Here is a 23,164-nt window from a genome sequence, read left to right as displayed (position 1 = left end):
AGATGAGTTCTTTCCCTCTTCTCATATTTGAAGTAGTGTTATCGAGTTAGTGTTACTGAATAGGTTCAGACTTCAGTCTGACAGTTGTGGCGATGTAATGTGTATCTCTGCAACTATAGGTGGAAACTTCACAAATTCAAGGTAGCTTTTAATTCCTTCCTATGTCTTTTTTTTTTTTTTCTTTAGAATAATTGAAAGCAACCCTTTCTTGATGGGATGCAGTCATTGAATATCTGTTTCAGGTGATCAGTGAAAAGCGTGTTTCATAGTATGACGTGACAAGGCCAAGAAACCACAGCTCATCTATGTTAATAGATGACATGTGCTCCAATAATACAGCACTTATAACTTCAGAAATAGCTGTAATGAAACGATGTAAACATACAGCTGAGAGGACGTGCCTCAGATAGCCCTGTTGGCTGCACCTAAAGCATTCATTCTTCTTTCTCTCCCCTTTTGGGAGAAGTATCTATTTTCTCTGTCTCCCTCGCTGCCTTTTTCATTACAGTGCTCAGAATATTAGTGGACAGCAAGTGTGTGCTCTCTTGAGGTCAGACATAAAGACTTTCTGTTATTAGAGGTAGTGTGAGGTAACATTTAGGATGATTTACTGAGTTATTATTTATTCAGTATCTTTTTAAAGCTAAACTGAGTTGGAAACTTCGTCCTTGGTGTATTTTATTCACTTAAACATCCGTACTTGTGGCCTGCGAGTTACATTCTGAACTGTAAAATTAAACTGTAAAAGCACCCATGGATGTATCTAAAGGGTACTGACCAACTGCTGTGCTGCAGGAGTGTGCCAAAACTGGGTGTCTTCTAGTAAACATACTCTAAGGTTATATGGTCAAAAGTGGTTCTTCTGCTGCCCTTCTTCCCCCATCCAGAAAATAAATAGCCATTGATCTCTTAACAGAAATGAGTTTAGGATATATGCCAGGTTCTAGAATGAGAAGGGTGCTCCAAGGAAGAATAGCAGCTGTATGCTGTCAAGATTTTCAGAAAAGCTTAACTGAAATCAGACTGTTTAAAAAACAACAGCAACAAAAGAACTTGTATTGCTTGAGAGTGACTTCTGCCTGTCTTAGCTATAATTTGACTGAAATGCTGACTTACGCAGCATTTCATCAGGAAGACCCCTAGAATAAGTGGTGAACATCTGTTAGGGAAAAAAACGAGACCTCATTATGTACAATGAAAACTAGTACAACGAAAAATAGGGCTTTTACAGCAGAGTTGTTTTTGGAGAACATGTGGAGGTTTTTTCATTTGAAAGGGAGCGTGGACATTGATTTATAAGAATGAGAAGTTAAGGGCCACCTGGCTGAATGTGTTCTGCTGTGACTTTACCACATAATTTTCATCAATGATTTTGATCTTATTTTAAAATGCATGGTGAAGTAGCTCGGGTCTGATAATCAAGAAGTGACAGTGGTGCTGATGGTTGTACATACAGAAGGAAGCTTTGGCTTTTATTCCTGCAGGTCTAGTTATAGCAACTAGCAAAAATCCCTTTTATAGTAACATTTTACTTCAGTGGCACTCTAATTAGAAATTGGTGTTGTAGGTGGTATCGTTCTGTCCAGCTGGTGGCCTGTGTGAGGACCTGATCTGCTCTGGCACTTCTTGTGCTGTGGTTTTGCTCTCTCTTCACTGAGTCTATGCTAGAAGAGACTTAGCCCTGCAAGGGTTGTCTTGTGTTTTTGAGTGGAATAAGTTGACATCTAGCAGCTGTAATGCCTTATAACCGGCGTCTGGCCTCATACAGCGTGGATCATCCTATCCTAAATTCTGGGAGCACAGTCTTGTATAAGGGAAGATTGTGGCTGAGACACTGTCACATTTAGATACCACCTATTCCTTATTGCTCCTTTGATGTTAATTTGGTCTTTAAGATAAAGTTACAGATCTAGTATGAAGACAGTTAATGGCTGAAAATAAATCTATTTGTTTAACCTTTTGCCGTTCTTTGTTGCAGCTCTCAAGTTCCACTTACAAATACAGGAGTGAGGAATTCAAGAGGCAGTTTTCTCATCTGCCTGATTCAGAGAGACTCATTGTAGGTAAGACAATGACACCAAAAGCTCTTGTGTTAGGCTGATAATTTCTGACTGCAGCTGTACCAAGGCTTTTTTTTAATGGTATATTCAATCTGCAGCTCAGCGTTTTCTGTTCTCCTATCTCTAAACTACTATCAAATACCTGTAGGGAAAGCCTGGCCCAAAGTCCTTTCATGTACTGCCTACTTTTGGAAAAGCTGGACTGTTGTTTGGGTTGAGAAGTGAAGAAAAATATACAGAATTATCTGGTTCATCCGTATATTGGGTGAAAGCTTCTTGGTTTCTTTTACTACTGTTACTTTTTACTGAGTGACAAAATACCCACTGGAAGTGGTGAAGGTGTGACTGGTGCATGTTAGCTGACAAGCTGGGAAGAAGGGGTTACTCTGTAGGATCACGGTGAGCACTTAGCCTGTGAGTGTAATATATTGAATTGTGCAATGCAAGTGTGAGAACAGAGGTAGAATTAGATCCTAAGAGCACTGGATTTGTTTTATGTTCTTTTCAGAGTGAATGACCGACTTGGTAACTCTTGAAGCATTGTGATTACTCATTTTCCTATCCTTTGAGTGCGTGAAGAGTCCTCTGTATCTCTTTGAAGAGGAAATTAATTATGGTTGAATTAGTTGTTACAGATGTTGTGAGAGAAGGTAGGAATTCTATAGTTGTACTGGCTTTGTTTTGAGGATACAAAGGCAAGGAGTGTTGCTTCATTGACCCAGTTAAGCAAGTAGATCATCCATTGCCTATAGCATTTCCTTTGCTTTCTGGAAATAAGCCTGAACCATTGTGCTTGACACCTTGACTGGTGCTTATTCCGGGACTGAGAGTGACATAGTGGTCACCTGCAGTTCAAGACTCTGAAAGACAAGTACCAGCTGTATGTTTAGAAGACAGAAAAACTGGTAATTGAAAGGAAAATAATCGATTACCCTTGGAAAACCAAAGACTTTTTTTACTGCCCAAAGTAGCTTATCCATAGGCTGAGCCAGCAATGTGCCCTGGTTTCTAAGAAGGCTACATTAAGTAGAGTATTGCCAGCAAGTTGTGGAATGAGACCTTTCTCTCTATTCAACGTGTTGCATCTGGAGTACTGTGCCCAGCACAAGGTTTCACAGTGCAAGAGAAACATGGACTTACTAGAAAGAGTACAAGGGCAACCAAGATGATTAGAGGATTTAGAGCACCTCTCCTTGGAGGAGAGGTTGGGACTGTTCAGCTGGGACAGTTCAGGGAGAATCCCTTTGATGTCAGTAAATATCTGTAGAAAGAGACAATGTAGCCAGGCTATTTTCAGTTGTGCTTGGTGCCCAGACAAGAAGCAGTGGGCAGAAGCGGGCGCAGAGGAGGTTCTTTCTAAACATTGGGAATCATTTCTTTACTATGGGAGTGACTAACTACTGGCACAAGTTGCCTGGAGAGGTTATGGAGCTTCCCTCCTTGGAGATCTTCAAAAGCTACCTGATATGGCTGTCTCTGCTTGAACAGGAGGTTGGATCTAGTGGCCTCCAGACTTCCAATCTTAACTGTTCTGTGGTTCTGATGACATTGCTGTAGGAGTAGAAGTACAACTCAACTCAAAGTAGGAGTAGTGAGGAGCGTGGTGCAATGTGAGGTGTAGGGAAAGAGAGGCATCTGGCAAAGAGTTTTGGCCTATAGTGTCTAACTTAGCACTACTTTGGTTCTTCAGAACTCTACCTGCCTGTTTTGCTACATAAAAAAAAAAAAAGAAAAGCAAAAGGTGACAAGCATAAAATTCTACCTCCTTTCCCTGTAGTGGTGCATTTTATTCCATTTTTATTTCTTGCCTTGCAGGTGAGTCTATTTGTGCTGCCTGAGCATTGAGTAACAGCTGCACTAAGAGCTGAGCATTGTTGTTATACAGAAGCAGCATTGTAGCTGTTTCTCAAGTTCACATCTCATCTTTTGCAACCTTCAAGGCAGAGAGTATTGAGAGGCAGTATATGCTTGTTGCATGCCAAGTTTCTTCCAAGTTAATGAAAGAGAAATTAGGGCTTTCACTTGCATGGAAATGGTTAAATCCTTTTATTCTTTGTCAGCTCAGGAGGCAGTTACACTCTGAAATATCTTCTTCATTTAAAAATGTTGAAGTTCAGTACAGAAATAAGACAAAAGAAGATAGCATTACTTCCAAGGTTTGATTTGATGATCCTCCTTGCACAGGACTGATTTAGAAAGCAGTGGAGCAAATTCTGAAGCACAGTTTCAATTAACAGAGTTAATTAACAGTTAAATTATTTGGTAATGATTAATGTCAACAATATTGCATTTTTCTCTCAGATGCAAAGTTACTATTTTATAATTTATTTATTTTTTTGTTACTCTATAACATGCTGCCACTTAACTCTTGCATTTTCCATTTTAAGAACTGTTCTTTTGCTTGATTCAGAGAAAGATATCACAGGCTTTACACTCCTCAAAGAAGCTGTAGTTCATCAAAAGAACTGTAATGATTCCTGCTTGTAACTTAACTGTTTTAAAAAGCCAAATGCATGCAACAAAAAAAACCTGTTCTGCTGTAATGAGCAAGAACTGCTCATTAACTGGTGTTTTATTATGTTGGCCCATAGTTTAAGAGTGAGTGGTGGTATGGCTGAACCTTCCTACCAATATTTCCTTACATGTTGTTGCCACGAGGCAGATGGCAGCAGAGGGGCAGTCTGACAAAATGGCATCTGACATGGAAGTGTAGATGAAGCAAAGGTGAATTTCTCCACGTGAGGGGGAAAAAAAAGTCACCTATTGACCTATTCATTGGCTTGCTGAATATTTATGGAAACTAGACAGTGAATTTAAGGTGCAGTGAGGCAGTGGGTGGTGCATTTCAGCAGTAGTGACTGCAACATGAAATATGGTCCGTGTTCTGGATCAGTTCATTAGTGTGAATCAAAGTATTGTGCCCAGGAAACTCTGTAGAGCTGAATATCAGCTTCAGTGTATTAGAAACCACGGTGGCAATGTTGGAATATCACAAAGTTTGCACCAGGTGAATCCCATGAGTGTTTACCCAGAGCAGAAAGAACACTGTAAGCAATTTGTCAGGACCTCTTGAACCAATATGTGGCTGAAAGTGAGTTTCTGGGTTGCATCATTACTGGTGTATGAGATATTGGTATCACCACTGTAAGCCCGAGTCGGAACTACCGTCTGTGGAGTGGTGACATATGAATTCCCCACTGAAGGGAAAAGTTTAAGATGCAGCTCCTGGTGAGTAAAGTGATGAGTACAGTGTGTGTACCCTCTTCTAGGGTAAGAGAGGGATAATCCTTCTGGATATCCTGCAGCCTGGACAAACTGTTGGTGACTAAGCTGAAAGCTCTGCCTTAAAGAGTCCAGCCAGAAAAGATAACCTTTCTGTTGCAACATTGTAACATCAGGCCTCATACCAGTTTGAAGACTGTGGAGCATGTTGCCTATCTTGGCTGGGCCATTCTGTCACCTTCACTGTATAGTCTGCCTAGTCAAACCTATAGATTTGGCACCTTTCAACTTTCATCTGTCCACACTGACATGGGCAACGTTTTCCTAGTAAAGGTGCTGTCACAGAACATGTGAAACAGCAGGCCATCTCCTTGATGCAGATTTTTGAGTGCAGCATGCAGTTTATAGCTAGTGAAAATGCGTAGCTAAACTGTGGTGACAGTGCTGAGCAGTAGTGTTTTGTAGCTGAGAATTTGCTGTATCAAAGTAGTTGTGCTTTATAGCTGTTGTAATGTTCATGGAAATAAATAGGAAGAATTAACTTTGGAGGAAAATTTCAAAGATCATATGAAATAATTCTATGATAATAAAAGGTTTAGACTTTCAAAAGGGGAGTTTAAGGGAGTGCCACTAACTTTAATTTGTCTGAAAATTATTGTTTCCAGATAGCATCTTAAGTTACTGGATCTGATAACACAAAAGGAGAAATGCTAACCTCTTCCTTTGTTTTGACATTGTCTTTTGTAGGTGGGTCATGGTGTTGCTTGTCACTCGCCCAAGCCTCCCAGGGGAGTAATTTTGTGCTAGCTCTGCAAGAAAGGAGGAGTATTATTTTGGATATTGTTTCTAGTATGGGTATCTGGCTAGTAGTACCTGAATGAGGAAGAAGTAGTAAGATGCTCCCATAAAGTGCTAGATAGTACTTATAGGTTTAAATAGGAGCCAGTCTCCCAAACATAAACGTTAGATGGAAACGTTTTGATATTAGTTTCTGGAAGTCCTTAACCTCAGACTCTTGCTGCCTTCTCTATCTCTCCAGCACTTTGGTTTTGGACTTTTCTTGAATTTTAAACGTGCACTGGAAATGTATTCATTTGGAATTTAAGTTTGTGAAATTGTTTGGGCTTGTACGTATGCTTCGTGCATCTTGTGAGAAACTTCATTTGTACTCACTTGAGGGAAAATCCAGGAGATTTACCATTAAGTTGGTGTGATGAGAGACTTCTGAACTTCTTGCAGCTTGGACAAGAACTGTGTTCATCTTCTTGATGCATACAAAATAAAAATGATAGGTTGGAAAATAGCAAAGTGTTTTTCAGAATAAAAAAGGAGAAACACTTTGATACTTCTACAGTTGAAATAATTGAAGTTCTGTGTGAACAGATGCCTATTATGTAAGAAAAAACAGAACGTAACCTCTAGGTTGTAGCTTTCAGAAGCGGTCTGTCTGTCTGAACTTTCTTTCTCTATGACTAAAGAGAACTTTGACATTTATTTCCATATCCTCACTTTAGTGCTGAGTGCTTCTGGAAGAGTTTGAGTTTTCAGGCTCTTGATGAAAATTCTCTCAAAGACTTAAAAGTGCAAGCAAATCCTCATATCTCAGTTTTGATCAGCAGGTATCTGATGATGGGTATTTGCATTCCGGTTGAAAAATATTCCTTAGTAGGGATGTTTTGGCCTGAGGCAGTGTCATAATAAAAACGACAGTCAAGTGATGAAAATATCCCCTGCCTAAAGAACTGGATTGCTTCAAGCTGTCTTTTAATGTCTTACTCTGCCGATAGCTTTAGCTAGTGATAGGATCTGTTCAGTGGAAAATCATTGCTGTACTACAGTATATGAATAATTGTTACGTAGGAGTTGGTAGTACAATCTGTTATACTATAAATTGTGTATTGTTTTATTTAGGCTCTCCAATGCTTGACTAATGCTTGTGACTGTTTCTCCTATGTATTCCTACTTCTTCTCTGAAAACACAGGATAAGGCACAGGGGGTCAGTGTATGAAATATTGTCTTTATACAGGTATTTCTACTGACTCTGACTTTGAGGTGTTCCCAAACAATAGTTTGGGTGCAACCCAATGCAAGTCTGCCATGAGAGTTGAAAAGAGTGGAAGAAATGTGTTTTGATTTGTATTGTAATACCATTATCTCCTTTTAAGTTAACATGCTTGGGTCTACTGAGCTGCAGTAAGTGAGTAAAGTTGCTCTTTCTCTCTATTGCAGATTATGCTTGTGCGCTCCAGAAGGATATCCTGCTGCAAGGACGCTTGTATCTCTCTGAAAACTGGCTCTGTTTCCACAGCAACATCTTCCGATGGGAGACTACAGTAAGATTTCTTAGCGTACTTGAAACCCATTTCTTTGTCCTTGTAGTATCAGGATGTAAGATCTGCTTGAGGGACTTTTATCCTGTCCATCTCATGCTGAGCCTATATCCCTGAGTGGAAATGCAAATCTGTCGCACCATAAAATGAGGGTAGTCTTGGAGATGTCTGTGCAGAAATAAGCCTACTCAGTCATTCAGTATAGGAAGTCATTTGGCAAGTGTTTTCTTCTTAAAGCTGATCTTTTACAGTTCTTTAATGATTTGCCTTGTCATATATATTTGTATATATAAAGTATCAGCATCTAAGAATAACTACAGGCAATCTGAAAAATAACTTTGATACAAGTTCTCACATTGTGGTGTGTAGCTTTTGATCAGTATAAGCAGAAGTAGATATTCATGATATATTGGCTCTTTTTTTTGAAATTAGCTTAATGAGTTAAGTTTTCATGAAAGCAGTTGTTGCAACCTGCTGAATAAATACATAAAGAAGTGAAGAGAAATGGAAGGTAGCCTAGGCAAAGGTGATGGTGATGTATCAAAACATGCAGCTGAGAAGGCTGACAACTTAATCTCTTGAATTCTATCTGCTTTGACATATACAGTGCAGGCAACAGGTAGTTTGTGTACTTAAGAAGGTATGGAAATAGTCAATTAGAAATCAAGCTTAATTTCATCAAATGGATTTGATGATCAAAATTTTCTTGTAGACCTGATACTTTAAAAAAAAAAAAAATCCTTTTGAAATCACAGCCTGTATGGTGTTATATAGTTGGTATTTTGCCCTTCATTGTGGAGTGCTGCTGCAAGGGTGGAAGGAAAGAAGAGAGAACAACTTGCTTCTCTAATCCTAATATGAAAGAAGAAATTGTTCTTAAATCAACTTAATTTGCTCCAAATTTGGGATGCTTGCTGTGAAGGTTAGCAAATGGAGACAACTGCCTTCAAAATCTTATTTGTGTTTCATTCTGGTGTTTGGGATTAAAATTTTGAGTTCTTCTTGCGTGTTTTATGATTCTGTAAATTGGAAAAAAAGCTTAAATTTGAAAAATGTATTTATTCTCTTTCTGCTTAGATTTCTATTGCTTTGAAGGATATCACTTTCATGACAAAGGAAAAGACTGCTCGGCTCATTCCAAATGCCATACAGATAGCAACAAAAGGAGAAAAGGTGAAAACCTGAATCTAAATACATTTGTCTTTTAAATGATAATTTCCAGAACTGAGCACTTCTGGTTTTGAATATGTAGCTTTCCCTGACAAGTTTTTAAACATTACTAGAATTAGAAGGCAGACTTGAAAGCTGATGTGCACAGAGACCAAACTATCAACTCTAGCTTGATTACAAACCCCACTGATAACACTGATGCAGTAACCTGAAAGGGGAATTCTTGTCCTACTAGTTATCAAAGTCTACTTAAAAACTAAAAATACAGGAAATGAATTCAGAATGTCTTTGGATTTGTTATTTTTGTGTTCTCATCAGATTTAAATGTTCCATAAGAAAGTGCTGAAAGTGAAAGGACTGTGATACATGGGCTTTGAGTCATGGAGAAGTCTACACGTAAACTATCCAATTTTATTTGGTAGAAATAGTTGTTTTCTTGAATTTGGATGAAACTGAAAACTGTGATGCAGAATGCTCATGTCCAACGTGTATTTCATGATACCTCTTCTAGCAGTGTCTCAAAAGTGAGACTTCTTGACTGGATACAGAAGATAATTTTCTAGGATGATTCTGGAGCTGTTCTCTCTGAAGGGGCTATGATTCCTGTTGTTCCACATTTGGCTGCTCCCTCTCAATTTCTTCTAAAAACATTAACTTCTTTCATCAAAGAAGATATTTTTTTCTCTACTGAACCAACTTCTAAATAGTTAAAACTACAAATGACACATTAATTTGATTTCTGATTTTAATTATTGTAATTTCACATCCCATGTGAAAAGATTTAATAAAAGGAGTATGTAGAGGTAGGATGGAAAGGGCTGTGACCTTTAAGAAATAGGCATATACATCTCATTTGTTTCACTTCCCATTTGGAAGTGGATGAAAGCCTTCATGTATTTAGTTGAGGGGTACAAATGTTTGCAATTGAATATCCAGACAAGCAAGAGTTTTTATATGCTCTGACTACTGGAGATCTAATTCTTGCTTACTAGAAGTGATTAAGAAGTGTTCAGTGTGAGGAATATGCAGTCACTGAGGAACATGCAATTACTGAAAACATTTGAATGTTTAAGGTAAAAGGAAGCATTGTGGTTTTCTTTAAATACTTACAAGTGAGATTTTCATACTTTTTTCCTACAGTTTTTCTTCACATCGTTCAGTGCAAGAGACAGAAGCTACCTCAGTATCTTTCGCTTATGGCAGAATGTGTTGTTGGATAAGGTAAGCTTCTAAGTGCTGGTGCCTGTGGTTAAATAACAAAAGAATCTTTTGTAATATATGGAGATGCATCTTGAGGGAGAGACTTTCCTGAAGAAAAAATTAACTCTGTCTTGACACGGAATTCTAACCTCATGGTCTCCTTTGCCTCCTTGTACTTCAGATGACAAATAAGTTTCTTGTCCTTTTTGTTTTTATACTGCTGTGTATAGCTTTGCTGGTTATTTTTGAAGATAGGTTGCATGCTTCTCTATACTAACTTAGGGAGGTATTTGTGTATATTTCCTTCAAGATTTCTATGGCTAACTTGTAATCAAAAGAACGAGTGTCTTTTTCAGTGAAAACTTCCTTTTCCTTTTAAGGAAAAAAAAAAAAAAAAAGCCAAAAGTCACCTTGTCAGATAAGTTAGAACCTTTGCCAGCCATTCATTAAAATTCCCCTGACCTTGAATAAATGCGACAAAAGTAGGCTGAATGATACGGGAGTGTATTTTGGCAACTCCTGTTTGTTAGGTTGATTTATGTTTCAATTTGTGGGCACATAAGCTAATCTTTCTAGAAATGTACTGATAATTTTGTTGCAGAACATCACTGTAAGTAATGCAATTTTTGAAAACCGTCTCCTTCCTGTTTATGGCTCTCACTGTTTAAATATTCCAACGTATTTGCAGTTGAATACTGAAATATCTCTTTCAGTCTGTAGTGTAGTGGTACCCAAAGGCTTAAAGCTGTTGCAGTACTGATACAGTTGCCACATACATTTTTGCTTAAATGAGTGTTAAGGCAGCCCAGAGGCACTTCTATAACCAAAATCAAGGAAAATGCCAATTAAGGCAAAATTAATCTGTTTATGAAAATCTTTACTGCTCATTCAAACTAGATCAAGTTACAGAGAGGCACTGAGTAGATGAGCACATGCCCTCATCGGAGGGACAGTATACATTTGAAAGGTACGTCTTACCTCTGAGGCTCTGGTGTGGTATGCAGTGCTGTGAGCCTGGTGTTTCTGGGAGGTAGTTGTCAAAGTGATCCTGTCAGAGTCTGTGATGCTTGTGACAATGTAATCATCTCCCTGGAACCATTTCCAAAAGGAGCTGGTTTTAATGTTTCTTCTGCTAGCAGCAGAATGTTTTAAACCCTATGGATAATTTAATTATTCTCTGGAATGTATCTACCAGTCTAGGCAATGACGTGGTACTGTTAAATTATGAAATAAAGTTATTCGTGTCTCGTCAGAAGGAAACTCTGTAAGCAACTGTCACAGTGTTGGCTTGCACCACCTGATGGTAGATAATCCCAGAGTTGCAGATTTTGATCCTGGGGTTTGGAATTGCATGTGCTTCAAATTGTGTTAGCACAGCTGTCGATTTCAGTTGCTAGCTGTGGCCTCTTCAGAACTTCTTAGCTGTTGAGTTTGTGTTACACAGTCTCACTTCTTCTGAAGAGCAACTTACCTGCTTTACCCAGTATACTCTAAGCTTTTACCCCCTGCAGATCTTCTCAGGAGGGTCAGCATGCTCTTTACCAGATCTCCATCTTGTGGCCATTTTGCCTTGTACTTAAGTGTCACGTTCATAGACAGTTCAACAATTAGTCTTCTGTGAAGTCTGCCTTTTGGATTAGAAATTGCATTATGTAGGAGGAAGGCATGGAATACGTGTAACCATTTGCTCTAAGCTTAATTAGGCCAAGATGCTGTCCTCTAACTTCTTCATGGTCTCGTAAGGGTTCCTGATCACTTTAGCTGAGCTGCAATTCTGTAGCTTGTAGCTTCTCTGTACTTGATGTGGTTCACCTTTGTTTCCTTTTAAATCAGTGGGTAGCCTCCTCTTAAGATAGCACTTTTCTTTTTAAAATGTCCGTGTAAAGACTTCTGTTTGAGGGGGGGAGGGGGGGAAATCCACATTTAATTCCTGTTGCAAAACGTAGTCAAAGTGAACCTTCTAGGTTTTTACCATGCCACTGTTTTTGAAATGCTTCTGTTTAGAAGGGAAGCATCATGGAAAATAAGGGAATCATTAATGTAGGTCTGGAAGAGACATGACACCAACCTTGATAAAACAGATAGCAGCTTTCCCATCCACTGAAGCTTTAAATAATGCATCAGTTTATTAAATCAGCAATGATTCCTGCTTTTCAACAGGCTTTCCAAATTGGCAGAAACAATTTTAGTCATGGTTGTTAATGATAGAAAGAGCAATGGCATTTATACTATCGCTTTGTTCTCCTGAAGTTCATGGATGTCAACTATCCCTCCAGTTTGAGGGGGAAAGAACAAATTAAAATATAATTAAGCAGATTATTCAAATTCCAAACAAACACAATGTTCCTTATTTCTAATAGAACAGGCTCTTAACTCTGTCTCAATTCCCATGAGTCCTTGTCCTTAGAGTTGGATTATTTTCCTTTTATTCCTTTGCTTTGCTTGATAGAGATTTGCGCCAGTCTCCAGGTGCTGAAGCAGATAAGTCTAAGGGTGTGAGAAGGGACCAGAACTTCAGTTGAAGTCGGGTTCTTATGGCAAACATCCTCTGGGGCAGCAAATCAACCAGATTCTAAGGCAAGGTTTTGAAAAAGACTTGTTGCACCTTTGCATTCAGCAGAGGTTGTTTTAAAGATCAAAGAGGGCTGAGTTTGATTTTGACCTTCATGTTCAAGCAGTTTTAACTGAACCGAGTGTTCACTGTTACCCTTTGCCATTGTAATCAAGAAATTGGGCAACATTCCATGTTAAAGTTGCTTGGTTTGAGAGTGTGTTTGTGTGTGGGGTGTCTCTGGATTAAACATTTGTGCAGTATCTTGTCTTTACTTTTGCACCTGTCCTTAGCTGCGGGGGTAAAAATCAGTAGCTTTGCTTATGGTATTTTGTAGGACAGCCTGTTTGATGCCACCACTTTGACTGCTGTGACATGAAGTACTGATACTATGTTCCAGGCTAAAAGGACAAAAATGTGCACCACTGCTGCTTTTAGCCTTTCTTTTTTTTCTTTTTCTTTTCTTTTTTTTTTTATTTAATATAAAGAACTGAGAAATAATCTAGCACAGAGCATCACCTTGAGTGGGCAGAGTAGTCTGGATTTAGTTTCAGCTTTACAAGTTTCAGAGCCACTCCAGACTGCTTCTGCTCAGAGACAGAAATCTGAGCCAGAAAAGTCATGCCCTCTTTGCCTTTAGAACTAATCTTTTCTGATTATAGTACAGCAAGTCTGATTTGAAGCTGGGCTGACTATTAATGACTTACTGTATCTAACTGAGCTAGAAATAATTGAGTAGATTGCAAGAATCCTGGCTCTAGAAACAGAAGTTAGTAGTATTGACTTTTCAAAACCACAGGAAACAACTTTATAGATCACTAAAATGCACAGCTTGTAGTTTTTCTTTCTGTGAACCAGTGAGTTCCTTGTACAAGAACAGGCTGATAAGCCTGCAGACTGATGCTGACCGTGCTGATGAGCGTGGTGGTGCTTAGCCATGGCAGGTCTCTTAGGACTGGAAAAAAAGCTGGGGAACTACTGGGTAACAGAATGAAAGCAGCCATTTAATCTCTGGTGGACAGGTGGGCTCTCAGCGTGTACCTCAGTCGTATTTTAAAAACAGGTAGGCACTGTCTGTTTTCAGCCAATTAAAGAGAAAGCTGAAGCACACAGAGTGTCCCTGGAAGGAAGGTGAGGCAGCTGTGCGTTTGGTGCTTGCCGAGCACCGTGGTGCCCCGCAGGAAATCTCACTTGGCAATGGAGGCTGGTGCTAGCTGTTAGGACCCGCGCTCTCTAGGTGCGTGTTCAGTGTTGTAACGCTTCCTTTGTCCCTGGTGCAAGTAAAGGCAGCGATCTGTGCCAGCAGGGTGCTCGTGGAAAAGCCCGACGTCTGTCCCCTCAGGGAGCAGCCGACACCGCCTGTGGCTTCGCGCTTCGCCGTGAGGGAGGTGGGCGAGGGGCCGTGCGGTGCCGGCCCGGGGCAGCCCCTGCGGCTGTGGGGCCGGGCCTCGCCGCCGAGCAGGAAGTGGGAAAGGGCCGGGGTGACCCGGGAGCGGCGGGGAGGAGCCGGGCGGCGGCTGCGGGCCCGGAGGGTGAGAGGAGAAAGTGCCGGGCTGTGTGTGTCTGTGTGTGCGTTGGGCGGGGGGAGCGTATGGAGCGGGGCCGCGACCCGGCGTGAGGAACCGACCGTATGTAGGTGAGCGTTTACCTTGGTGCCTGTGCAGCGGCCTTTTTTGGGTGGCTAAAAGTGTAGGTGGTGTAACACTGCAGGCAGAGCAAAGAGGTGGAGAGGATCGCTTAAAAGCCCTTTAAATAATGCACGAGTATTTAATGTGATCATTTCATGCAAATAGTAAGCAGACCTGTGTTACTGCCTCATTAGCATGGTTCTGTTCCCTTGATCAATATGGATCATGGCTGCGGCACATTTTCCAGTGTAACGCCTGGCTTCTTTGACTAAATACACAAACAATATTATTGCATTTCTTTTTTTTTTTTTTTCTTGTTTGGCCCTTTCCTGCCAGAAAAAGTGGACTTTGAAACTAGCTGCTTACTTTGCTGATATGAGTTGGCTGTAAAACTCATTTCCCTAACTTTCCTGATGGTCAGAAAGAATGTGGAATTCATGGAGCTTATAGGGAAAGAGAAGAGTGGCTAGCTGTGAGGCGAGGTATTATACCTATGGAGCTTGTGGCAGTGTCCCACCTGCTGCCCCACCTTGGTGTGATGGACTGCTGGCTGAGCTAGCACTAATGTCTGCAGTGAGTGAAGTGCTAGTCTCTCCCTGCTGGTAGAGTGGTCTGCACATCCCAAGGAAACAGGCATGGATCTGTAAAATTTGTTCGGGATCAAAGGGGGAGGGAAGAGTGGCTGTCTGCTAGCTACTGGTTTTGTGCCGTGTCTTGTGAAACTCAGGAGGGGGACGCTTTGAAGATATTTCTGAAAACGCTGGTGATAAATGAAGATGCAAATACAAGCGTTTTTTTCTTGAAATGCTAGGTTTTTTTTAACGTCTGGCATTATTGGTTGAACAGTGATGGATTGGGAACATGAAGTAGATGGGAGTTCAGTTCCCCAAAATGCTGAAATCTAATCTTGAAATGTGATACCTAAATGCTTGCAGACCTTGTCAGAAGCAAGGTTAAAGGCTGTGGCGTAATTCAAACTTCTTACTGTTTTACCTACTGTGCCTTACTGTTCCATAGCATAGTTCTTGACTAGCTCGCTTTCTTTCAGAGGCTGACCAAGCAGGAATTCTGGCAGCTGGTGCACCAGAGCTATGGCTCTGAGCTGGGCCTGAACACTGAGGAGATGGAGAGCTTCCACTCATCATCTGAGGACAATGGGCAGTGTCGGTAAGGGGAGACTATAAAGCTTATTGATATACTCATGGGGAAGAAATGTTCTCTTATTTTAGAAACTGTTTTCCAAAGTGCTGCTGTAGCCTTACCTGTTAAGCTTAGAGTAAAATTATGCAGAGAACTGAACTGCGTAAACTGAATATGCATAAAAACTTAATTGTGTTCATTGTTTAAAAGAGGAACACTGCTGAGGCCCCTTATACAGGGAGATAGGAAGACCTTGCTGCCCCTGGATTTGCCTGGTGGGAGGGCAGGATAGCTTAAATATCAACTTTTCCTCCTGATAATGTTTGGTCAGGATCTATATGCCCTTCAACAGTTTGGAAGGGCTGAATGGAATGGAGCTATATCTGCTGTTCAAATGCTTTTCCTTACTCTGTGGAGACTAAAATACTTGCTTTGTTGTCCCTATGTATCAGGTCTTAGCTTATTTTACGTATGATACTCAGGTTGAATTAGAAGAAAACTGTATATAGATATCTTTCTGGAATAGTTTTATTGATTTCTTGGAATAAATATGACCTGTATCTTATGAACAGTCAGTGTAATCCTAACAGTGGAGTTTTAATTTTATATCTGCATGTAAGTGACTTTGTAAAATTGAACAATGTAACTGGCATCTCTTTTTCATTCCTGCATTATCGAGTATGTGTAATAGGAAAAGAAAACAGTTCACTGCAAGCTTCAAAAAATGTCCCATTAAGTATTTCCTGGGTTTTATCTGTTTTAAAAATAATAATAATAAATGCAGTACTTTGCAACTCAGGAATAATGGATGCAGGAAAAAAGTCTCAGTGTTTCTTCAGATACTTTTTTCTAAATTCACTCAAGGCTACCTCTGTTTCTCTGCAGAGTGCATGCTTTCTATCTCACCTGTGCTTTGTTTTTACTAACAGCATAGGCAAAAGCTGGATTTATTGAGGTGGTTATGGTGAGAAGCATGGCTTGAGAGGTTAATGAGGTTGATGTGGGAGGATTTAGCTGGTAGCTGTTAATATTAGCAGAATAACTATTGTGTGAGTGCAGGAATTGCTCATTAAAAGCTTAAAAAGGAGATGCGAATTGCATTGTTCAGTTTTAGAAAGCCAAGTTTATTTACTTACAGATACATATGTGGCTCCAAATACATCTAATTTCTTCCTTTGGACAGATCTAGCATTTGTGATGAACCTGGAGAAAGGGATGACAAACTATCTAAAACAGCTGGTTTAGTTCGGGAATCCACACTTCAAACAGAAGGAGAGTCACTCAATAGACACGTGTTGTCAGGCGTAAGTGCTGACTCAATCTTTCTTGCTATTCATAACTGATAAGAAATATGTTGAACTTGTCTATCTGTAAACATAAAATGCATGGGAATTGTAACTTGTGAAATTCATTGGGAGTTCCTGATAGCCTAAAAGGTTTTCACATCAGAAATTGGATATGAATACTGTCAGGTTTCAAGAATATATTTGGGAAGCAAACTTCAGGATAAGATAACATCATTGGTGTGAGTTTCTAATTCACTGCATAATGCTGAGGTTTAGGCCTTGGTCTTCCCAGCTGTAAAAACAAGACTAATCATGTTTTGTCCATCTTCCTATGCACGCTGTGCGTTTCTATGTAAGTGCTTTATGAAAGCAGTACTTATGTTAACTTCCAATGCTTTTTTGCTCGTGCTATTTCTATTTAAAAAATCTCCTCAAGGCTCTTTTGCCTGCTATACATGAGGATTATTAGAGGGTGAGTTATGCTATGTATCCTTGCCTTCAGAGTTCAGCTAGTCTTTTGTTGTGAATATATGAAACCTCTTTTCTTCCACTTTATCCCTGCTTAATTAAACTTACGGAGATCATTTAGAAAGCAGGAAATTAAAAACAAACAAACAAAACAAAACAACCAAAAAACAAAACCACCCTTGGTTAGGATGAGTTTTCCTCATCCTTTCAGTTGATAAAAACTGAACAAACGTGGGTGGTTTTGTGGTGTGGAATGAATTTGTAAGTGTAATTCTCTATTTGAGAGGGCAAATGCTTTAGTAACGGTATCTGAGTTGCGCACAGCATTTAGCGTGGTTCCTGGGGCTACTATGTGCAGTTATAGTCCTAAACAGTTACAGGCATTTTCTCTTGGTTAATAGATACCCCAAGGGAGGGAAAAGCAAACAGAGCACCAAAGCCTGTCGCTATTCTCAGGTCAGCTACTTAGTTGCTGTTTCAGCTTTGGAAAAATTCAGAGGGAAGAAAGGAGATGCTTGTAACAGTGCTTACTATCATTAAGGTCTTTTGGCTTTTGTTACTTCCTAAAACTTGTTTGGGCTTTTAAGTAGGCTTTAAATGGTTCAGTGGAAATGCAGGTTAGTGGCTAGAGACTGATACCCAGTGAACAAAACCTGTGTTAAAAGCTTAGTTACTACAAAGGGTGTCCCTGAGTCCTAGGAGTCTAAAACAAGAGTTTTTGGAAAGCTGAAGGGGAGGCCTGGGAAGACTGTGGATGCTGCTGGAATTCTGTCTTTTTAGAGTAAGTAAAATTACCCCTGTAGCCTTGATTTGGACTTGTTTAAATCTTGTTTGCACAAGAACAAGTCATTTTAAAGTAATGGCTCTGTGTAGAGAAGTGTTTTGTTTACCTACTAGGTGTTGCTCCCAGAGATGTTAGTTGCAGGTGCTAAATCTAATTGGGCATGTAGGTAAGCAGAAATACCCAGGGATTTGATCTATGAGCAGGGTTAATTTTAGGATTCTTTTTGGATAGTTGCACTTCAAAAAAGTTGTTTAATTATAGTGTAAAGCATCAATCTTGATAAATGTGATTATTATTTTAGTGTAACTAAAATACATAATATTTGTGTTAAACATTTGGTGTTTCTAAAGAATGCATACGCTCTCCCCACAGCCCAGGATTATAGCAGATATTGTAGAAGCACAAGGGCAGTAAGAGGAGAGGGCAGTGCTTAGAAAGCTTTTATCAAATATCATTGCACTGATGATGCACAGCATAATTGCCTTCCAAAGGCTGGAGAGAAAAAGGCTTAACTCCTTCCTTACTGCTTTGACAGACAAAAGAAATCCACAAGCTCGCTTCAGAAAGATATCTGAACTAATGAAGGAGTTGGCTGGCATCACTTGGGCTGTCTTGGAAAAAGCTATTATCAGTAGCTGTCTGTGGTTGATTAAACGAAGTCTGTGTAATGCCAGTTGTGGCATGTCTGCTCTAAGTGCAGGTCATCTCTGTATGGAAACCACCTTGCTCCTTCTGCTCCTCTTTAGAAGGCTCTGTAAGGTTTTCCCTATCCTGTAGCCTTCTCTTGGCAGGTCAAAAACAGAAATGCATTGGTACAGAGCTCAGCAGTACTGGACACTTCAGCACTACTAGTTCCTTTCTCCTTTTTTCGTGTGTTGATAGAATGTTATCATTGAAATGTTGGTTATTATCCTCATTTCCATTGTGTACCTGAGTATAACTTCAGGCATGTAGCTCCTTTCAGTAGCAGCATTTGTTAATTGGCTGTCTTTGCTGATGCAATATTTTTTTTTTTTTACCTTTGGGGAATATTTTTGCTCACTTATACTGTGATCAAATTCGCATTTGTCTGTTTTCCAGCCATGCACCTTCTGCTAATGGTTCTCTGTTGCACAAAATAGTAAATGGTCTGTCTTTTGAAAAAAGTCAAGTAGTACAGGAAGAACACGATGATTATTCAAGCAGCGGTTGCTTTTGGTTTTGACTCAGTGCTGAATAAATCTTTACTGCAATTAATTGGAGCTACTCAGTTAAGGAAACCTCATTTAATACCATCTGTGTGCTACTGCCTATGGGGACTTCACTGTTCTTGATCCCAGTTCTTTCACTGAATGCAATGGGAGCTTTAAGGGAAGGCTTAGCATGAGAACTAGAACTCTTAGACAAACGTTTTAAGTGGCAGTTTGAAATGCACAAACCTTGTGTATGTGGTTTCACTAGCAATTTCTTCTCAAGGTGTGTGCAAGCTGAACACCCAGTAACTGTAGCCCATGATTCAGAGCTGCATCACTGAGTCAATGTCTGGTGTGGTGGGGCATGCTCTGCTTCTGTACTGGAAATGATAGATGATACTCCATTGCTTTATTTCTAGAAGTAGCATTTTATAGGTAACATGACTCTATGAAGTGCATTTGTTTGTTTTTCTTTTATTTATCTTTTTTGCTTTGTTAAAAGGTGATGAAGCCCTACAAAGTAAGAACATTCAAACAAATATTCAACTGAAGTGACCAAATGTTAGTGAAAAAGGGGTGCTCTGCCTGCTCACTGTGCTTCCCCTTAGGATTGTTGGACTCTTCAAATGGTATAAAAATGAATCTGACAAATGAGAAGTGAATTGCTGCGTTAGATTAATGAGTTTATAAATGCCAGCATTGAAGCAGGGAAAGGAACTGTAATAGGGAGTAAACTGCCTCTTTAAGGTGGCTCATGGTAAGAAAAGCTGATAAACAAGTCTTGTTACCAGGGTAAAGTGAAAGTCTGAGATAAAGAGTAAGGGAGGCTGGCTGAGGTGGAGGAAATCAGTGCTTGACTGTGTGGTAACTGAGCAGGTAGAATTTCTGGCTTTGGTTGTATTGTTTTTCTTTGAAAATAACTTTTTCTTTTTTTCAGTGGCCTATGATTATTAATGATTTTTTTTTTTTCATTTTTTTTTTTTTTTTTTTTTTTTAGGTGGAAGAGTCTCTAAATGAGAAACAAATAAAGAAGAGCCCCCTTCCATCTTCAGAAAGGAAATCTGTTAAGCTAGTCAGAAGCAGATCTTTAGAAAAATCCTTGGATCTGAATGAGAATGAAAATCTTCAAGAGAAGAGCAGTGCCTCGGACAGTGAAGAAGGTAATTTCTTTTAACTGTTTGGAATCCATCAGATGGCCTTATTCTTGTCCCCTTTCACTCGTAGAGTAAGTTGGAGACCTTTTTGATTTTGGTAAGCCTTTTCAGTATTTCACAGAGTTGAAGCAAAAATGTCTTATTCTAAGAGGAGAAAAAAAATGTTGGAGGTGTTTAAAGTGGAAATTTTGATTATGCTTTTTTCCCTTTGGTGGGTAAAAAGTTGCTAATATCTTATATTAAACACTTTTTGACAATGTGATGTTCACTTCTCATGCTTTCATGGGCGTGAGAGGTTTTGCATGTCCTAGGGAGAGAGTAAGGCCAGAGCATGCCTTGCACCCCGACTGGATGACAGTGACATGTGTCCAAATGAAGGACAGAAGAGCTCAGCTTCTGAATACACTGCTAATTTTTTTTCATACACAGAGAAAGAACTGTCATCATCTGCTGGCAGGAAGCGTGAGGCCAGCTCTTAATCTGCCTTTTCAGAGATGGCAATTGAAGGTGCTTGTACATGCTGTTAGATTGGGATCATTGGAGTGTCTAGGAAAGCTTTCAAAATAATCAATTGAATTGGCCACCTGCAAGTTGTGGTCTTTGCCTGAGGATATATTTATATTTCAGTTAGCTTTCCTTTTGCTCACCAGTACTGCTTCTGTTTTCTTGAGTTCAAATTCAACTCAATGCATATCAAGCTGTATCATTTTTGTGAGTCTACATATTTGGGCAATTTGCTGCTTAATCCCGTACATGTTTAACAGGCTTTGCAGATTGTTTACTCAATCTCAGTTGTATCCTATAAAGCTGCAGAAAGCTTCAGCCTTCTGGTGTTGAGAGATTTTGCAGTTTTCCTTTTTGTACTGCCTCTTTCAGCCTTTGGTAGTAAAGGTATGCAATGAAACAGACTGAAAATAGTCCTGTTGTCTTTGTGCTGCTGTGTGCCGAAGTGATAGCAGCAAATAACAGCTGTCATCCCTGCAACTGATGCTGAGCAAAGAGAGCATATTAAACTGGAGGTGTCTCTTTAAAAGAGAACTGAACTTATGCTGCTTTTATTTCTCTACCCACCCTCAGGATAAATCTCTTTTATTCAGAGCAGGATTTTCTAGTCACACAGCTTCAGTCTTTTCTCACAGGTTCCCTTCTTCATGCTTAGGATTTTTTCTTGTCTGTTTCCTATTGCAGTTGCCCTGTACTTTTACAAGGTGAATTCCTTCATGCAGATGAAATTAGCTTACCCACATGGCAAAGGTTTACCCATGCAGTTTATCTCTCTTGTGTCCTGGCAAATAAAGTGAGGGGCAAATTCAAGGCTGTCATTCTCTAACTCCAGGCCCACCTGACACCCAAAGCTGGAATACCAGAGCCTTGGAAAGTAGCTCCCTTGTCCTAGGCAATTTTCACACAGCATTCTAGGGAAGGGAGTCTCTTCCTGCACACCACTAGCTTTGCTACCTGCATCTTGGTGCTTTTGTTTAGTTTCTTAGATTAGTGTGATAAACTTTGTCTCATGACAAACTCTTGGCTGAACTAGAAGCTAATATCTATAGTCTCAATTATAAATTTCAGAAGATAAATTTTAGCACAGAATATGTATTCCCAAAATAGAAGCAGCAGATTCTGAGTTGCCTCAAAGGACTTTTTTGTATGTAGAGTTTCTGTGTGTGGCTATGAAGCTCAGCAGCAGAAAATACTTTATACAAAGAATGAGAAATAAGATGCTGGAAAACAGTCTTTTGTGATTGAAAGCTTTACTGTGGATGGGGACATCATAAATTCCTGATCTTCTTGAATAACTTTACATGCTGTTTTGTTTCTATGTGTATTAATGACCACCTCAAATGCATGATCTGCAGGAGCATGACTGTGAGATGAGAGAGCATAATACTGTGAGATGGGTGCCACAGTGATTGGACTTATCCTATAGATAGGGATGTGTGGTGCAGAAAATGTTGAAAATAATTTGGTTGAAATTAGTCCTGTTCTTATCAAGAGGTGAAATTCTGGATACACAGCCTTGTATGCACAGTGGTAGCAGTGTTGCCTTGTTAACATTTTAATCAAAATCCTGACAGTGAATGTTCTGTTAAATGTATGGCTACCAATAATTTGTTGGTTAGGCATTTGGAGAGTTATCTGTCCTGAATTGTCTAAAGACAGGAGGTTTAAGTTTTATCTTGTGAGCAGGAAAAAGATAACAATATTTCTCAATACATCCTCTAAGCTAATTTAACTCTTTGGTCTTTGAAAAGATAGTAGAATTCTACTATGGTGGCAAACACTGCTGTGCAATCTTCAAATAGGTGGTGTCTGGAAAATGTTCCATCTAAGAGTTGGTCTTATTGACTTATTTTGAAGTGCATCTGTTTTAAGTTTCTGACTTGCCCATTATTCACACAGTGTGCAATTTTTCCCCTATTTCCAGTGGCACAGAAATCCCAGGCAGTGCCAAGAGCTGTGTATATACTTTATTTTTTCCCCTGACCTTCTCTCATCTCCACTGAGTGGAAAAAATCAGAAGTCTTGGTAATTTGTCGGACAGCCTCTGTTCTTACTGGTTCAACTCCTTTAATTTGCTTGCAGCATGTATTTAGCTTCACGAGCTGTTGGTTATTAGTGGGAATTTGAAGACCAGAATTTTCTTTCCTGGACCCTTTCCCCCTGCTCCCCTCTGGTTTTCTGGCTCTTCCTTGTCTCACACTGCAGATGTTTTCAAACCTCTGCAATCACTGGTGTGTAACGGTATTATCTGCAAACAGTATTTCACAGCTTGCCTTGCAGTGATGGAAGTGACCTTACGAAGTGCAAGGCAGTGGTGGGGGAGGGAGCAGGCTTGCTACCTTCTTGTAGAACAAGGATACTCAGGGTAATGTTTGCTTCTGCATTTTTGGGTCCCTGGGGATCCTTAACCCAAAGTCAGGGTAATTTCAGATTCTCTTATCAGATAGTATCTCCAATTCATCTATAAATGTTTTCAGACTGAGAGGTAGCAGCT

The 23,164-nt window shown here is 39.7% G+C and overlaps 1 protein-coding gene across 2 annotated transcripts in view; it reads left to right on the top strand.

The window, feature by feature from the left end:
* GRAMD1C (GRAM domain containing 1C) overlaps positions 1-23,164 on the top strand; it is a 50,657-nt gene that overhangs the window by 15,043 nt on the left and 12,450 nt on the right. For both annotated transcript variants that reach the window (XM_052704992.1, XM_052704990.1), the window contains exons 3-9: positions 1,979-2,063; positions 7,513-7,616; positions 8,691-8,786; positions 9,924-10,004; positions 15,211-15,329; positions 16,486-16,606; positions 20,010-20,172. In XM_052704992.1, coding sequence (XP_052560952.1) covers positions 1,979-2,063; positions 7,513-7,616; positions 8,691-8,786; positions 9,924-10,004; positions 15,211-15,329; positions 16,486-16,606; positions 20,010-20,172 — 769 coding nt within the window. The remainder of the gene's footprint in view (positions 1-1,978; positions 2,064-7,512; positions 7,617-8,690; positions 8,787-9,923; positions 10,005-15,210; positions 15,330-16,485; positions 16,607-20,009; positions 20,173-23,164) is intronic.

The sequence above is a fragment of the Tympanuchus pallidicinctus genome, unplaced genomic scaffold, assembly GCF_026119805.1.
Source record: "Tympanuchus pallidicinctus isolate F22 unplaced genomic scaffold, pur_lepc_1.0 scaffold10, whole genome shotgun sequence".
Classification (NCBI taxonomy): domain Eukaryota; kingdom Metazoa; phylum Chordata; class Aves; order Galliformes; family Phasianidae; genus Tympanuchus; species Tympanuchus pallidicinctus.
The sequence above is the reverse complement of the archived record's forward strand: the minus strand, read 5'-3'. Positions and strand labels throughout refer to the sequence as shown.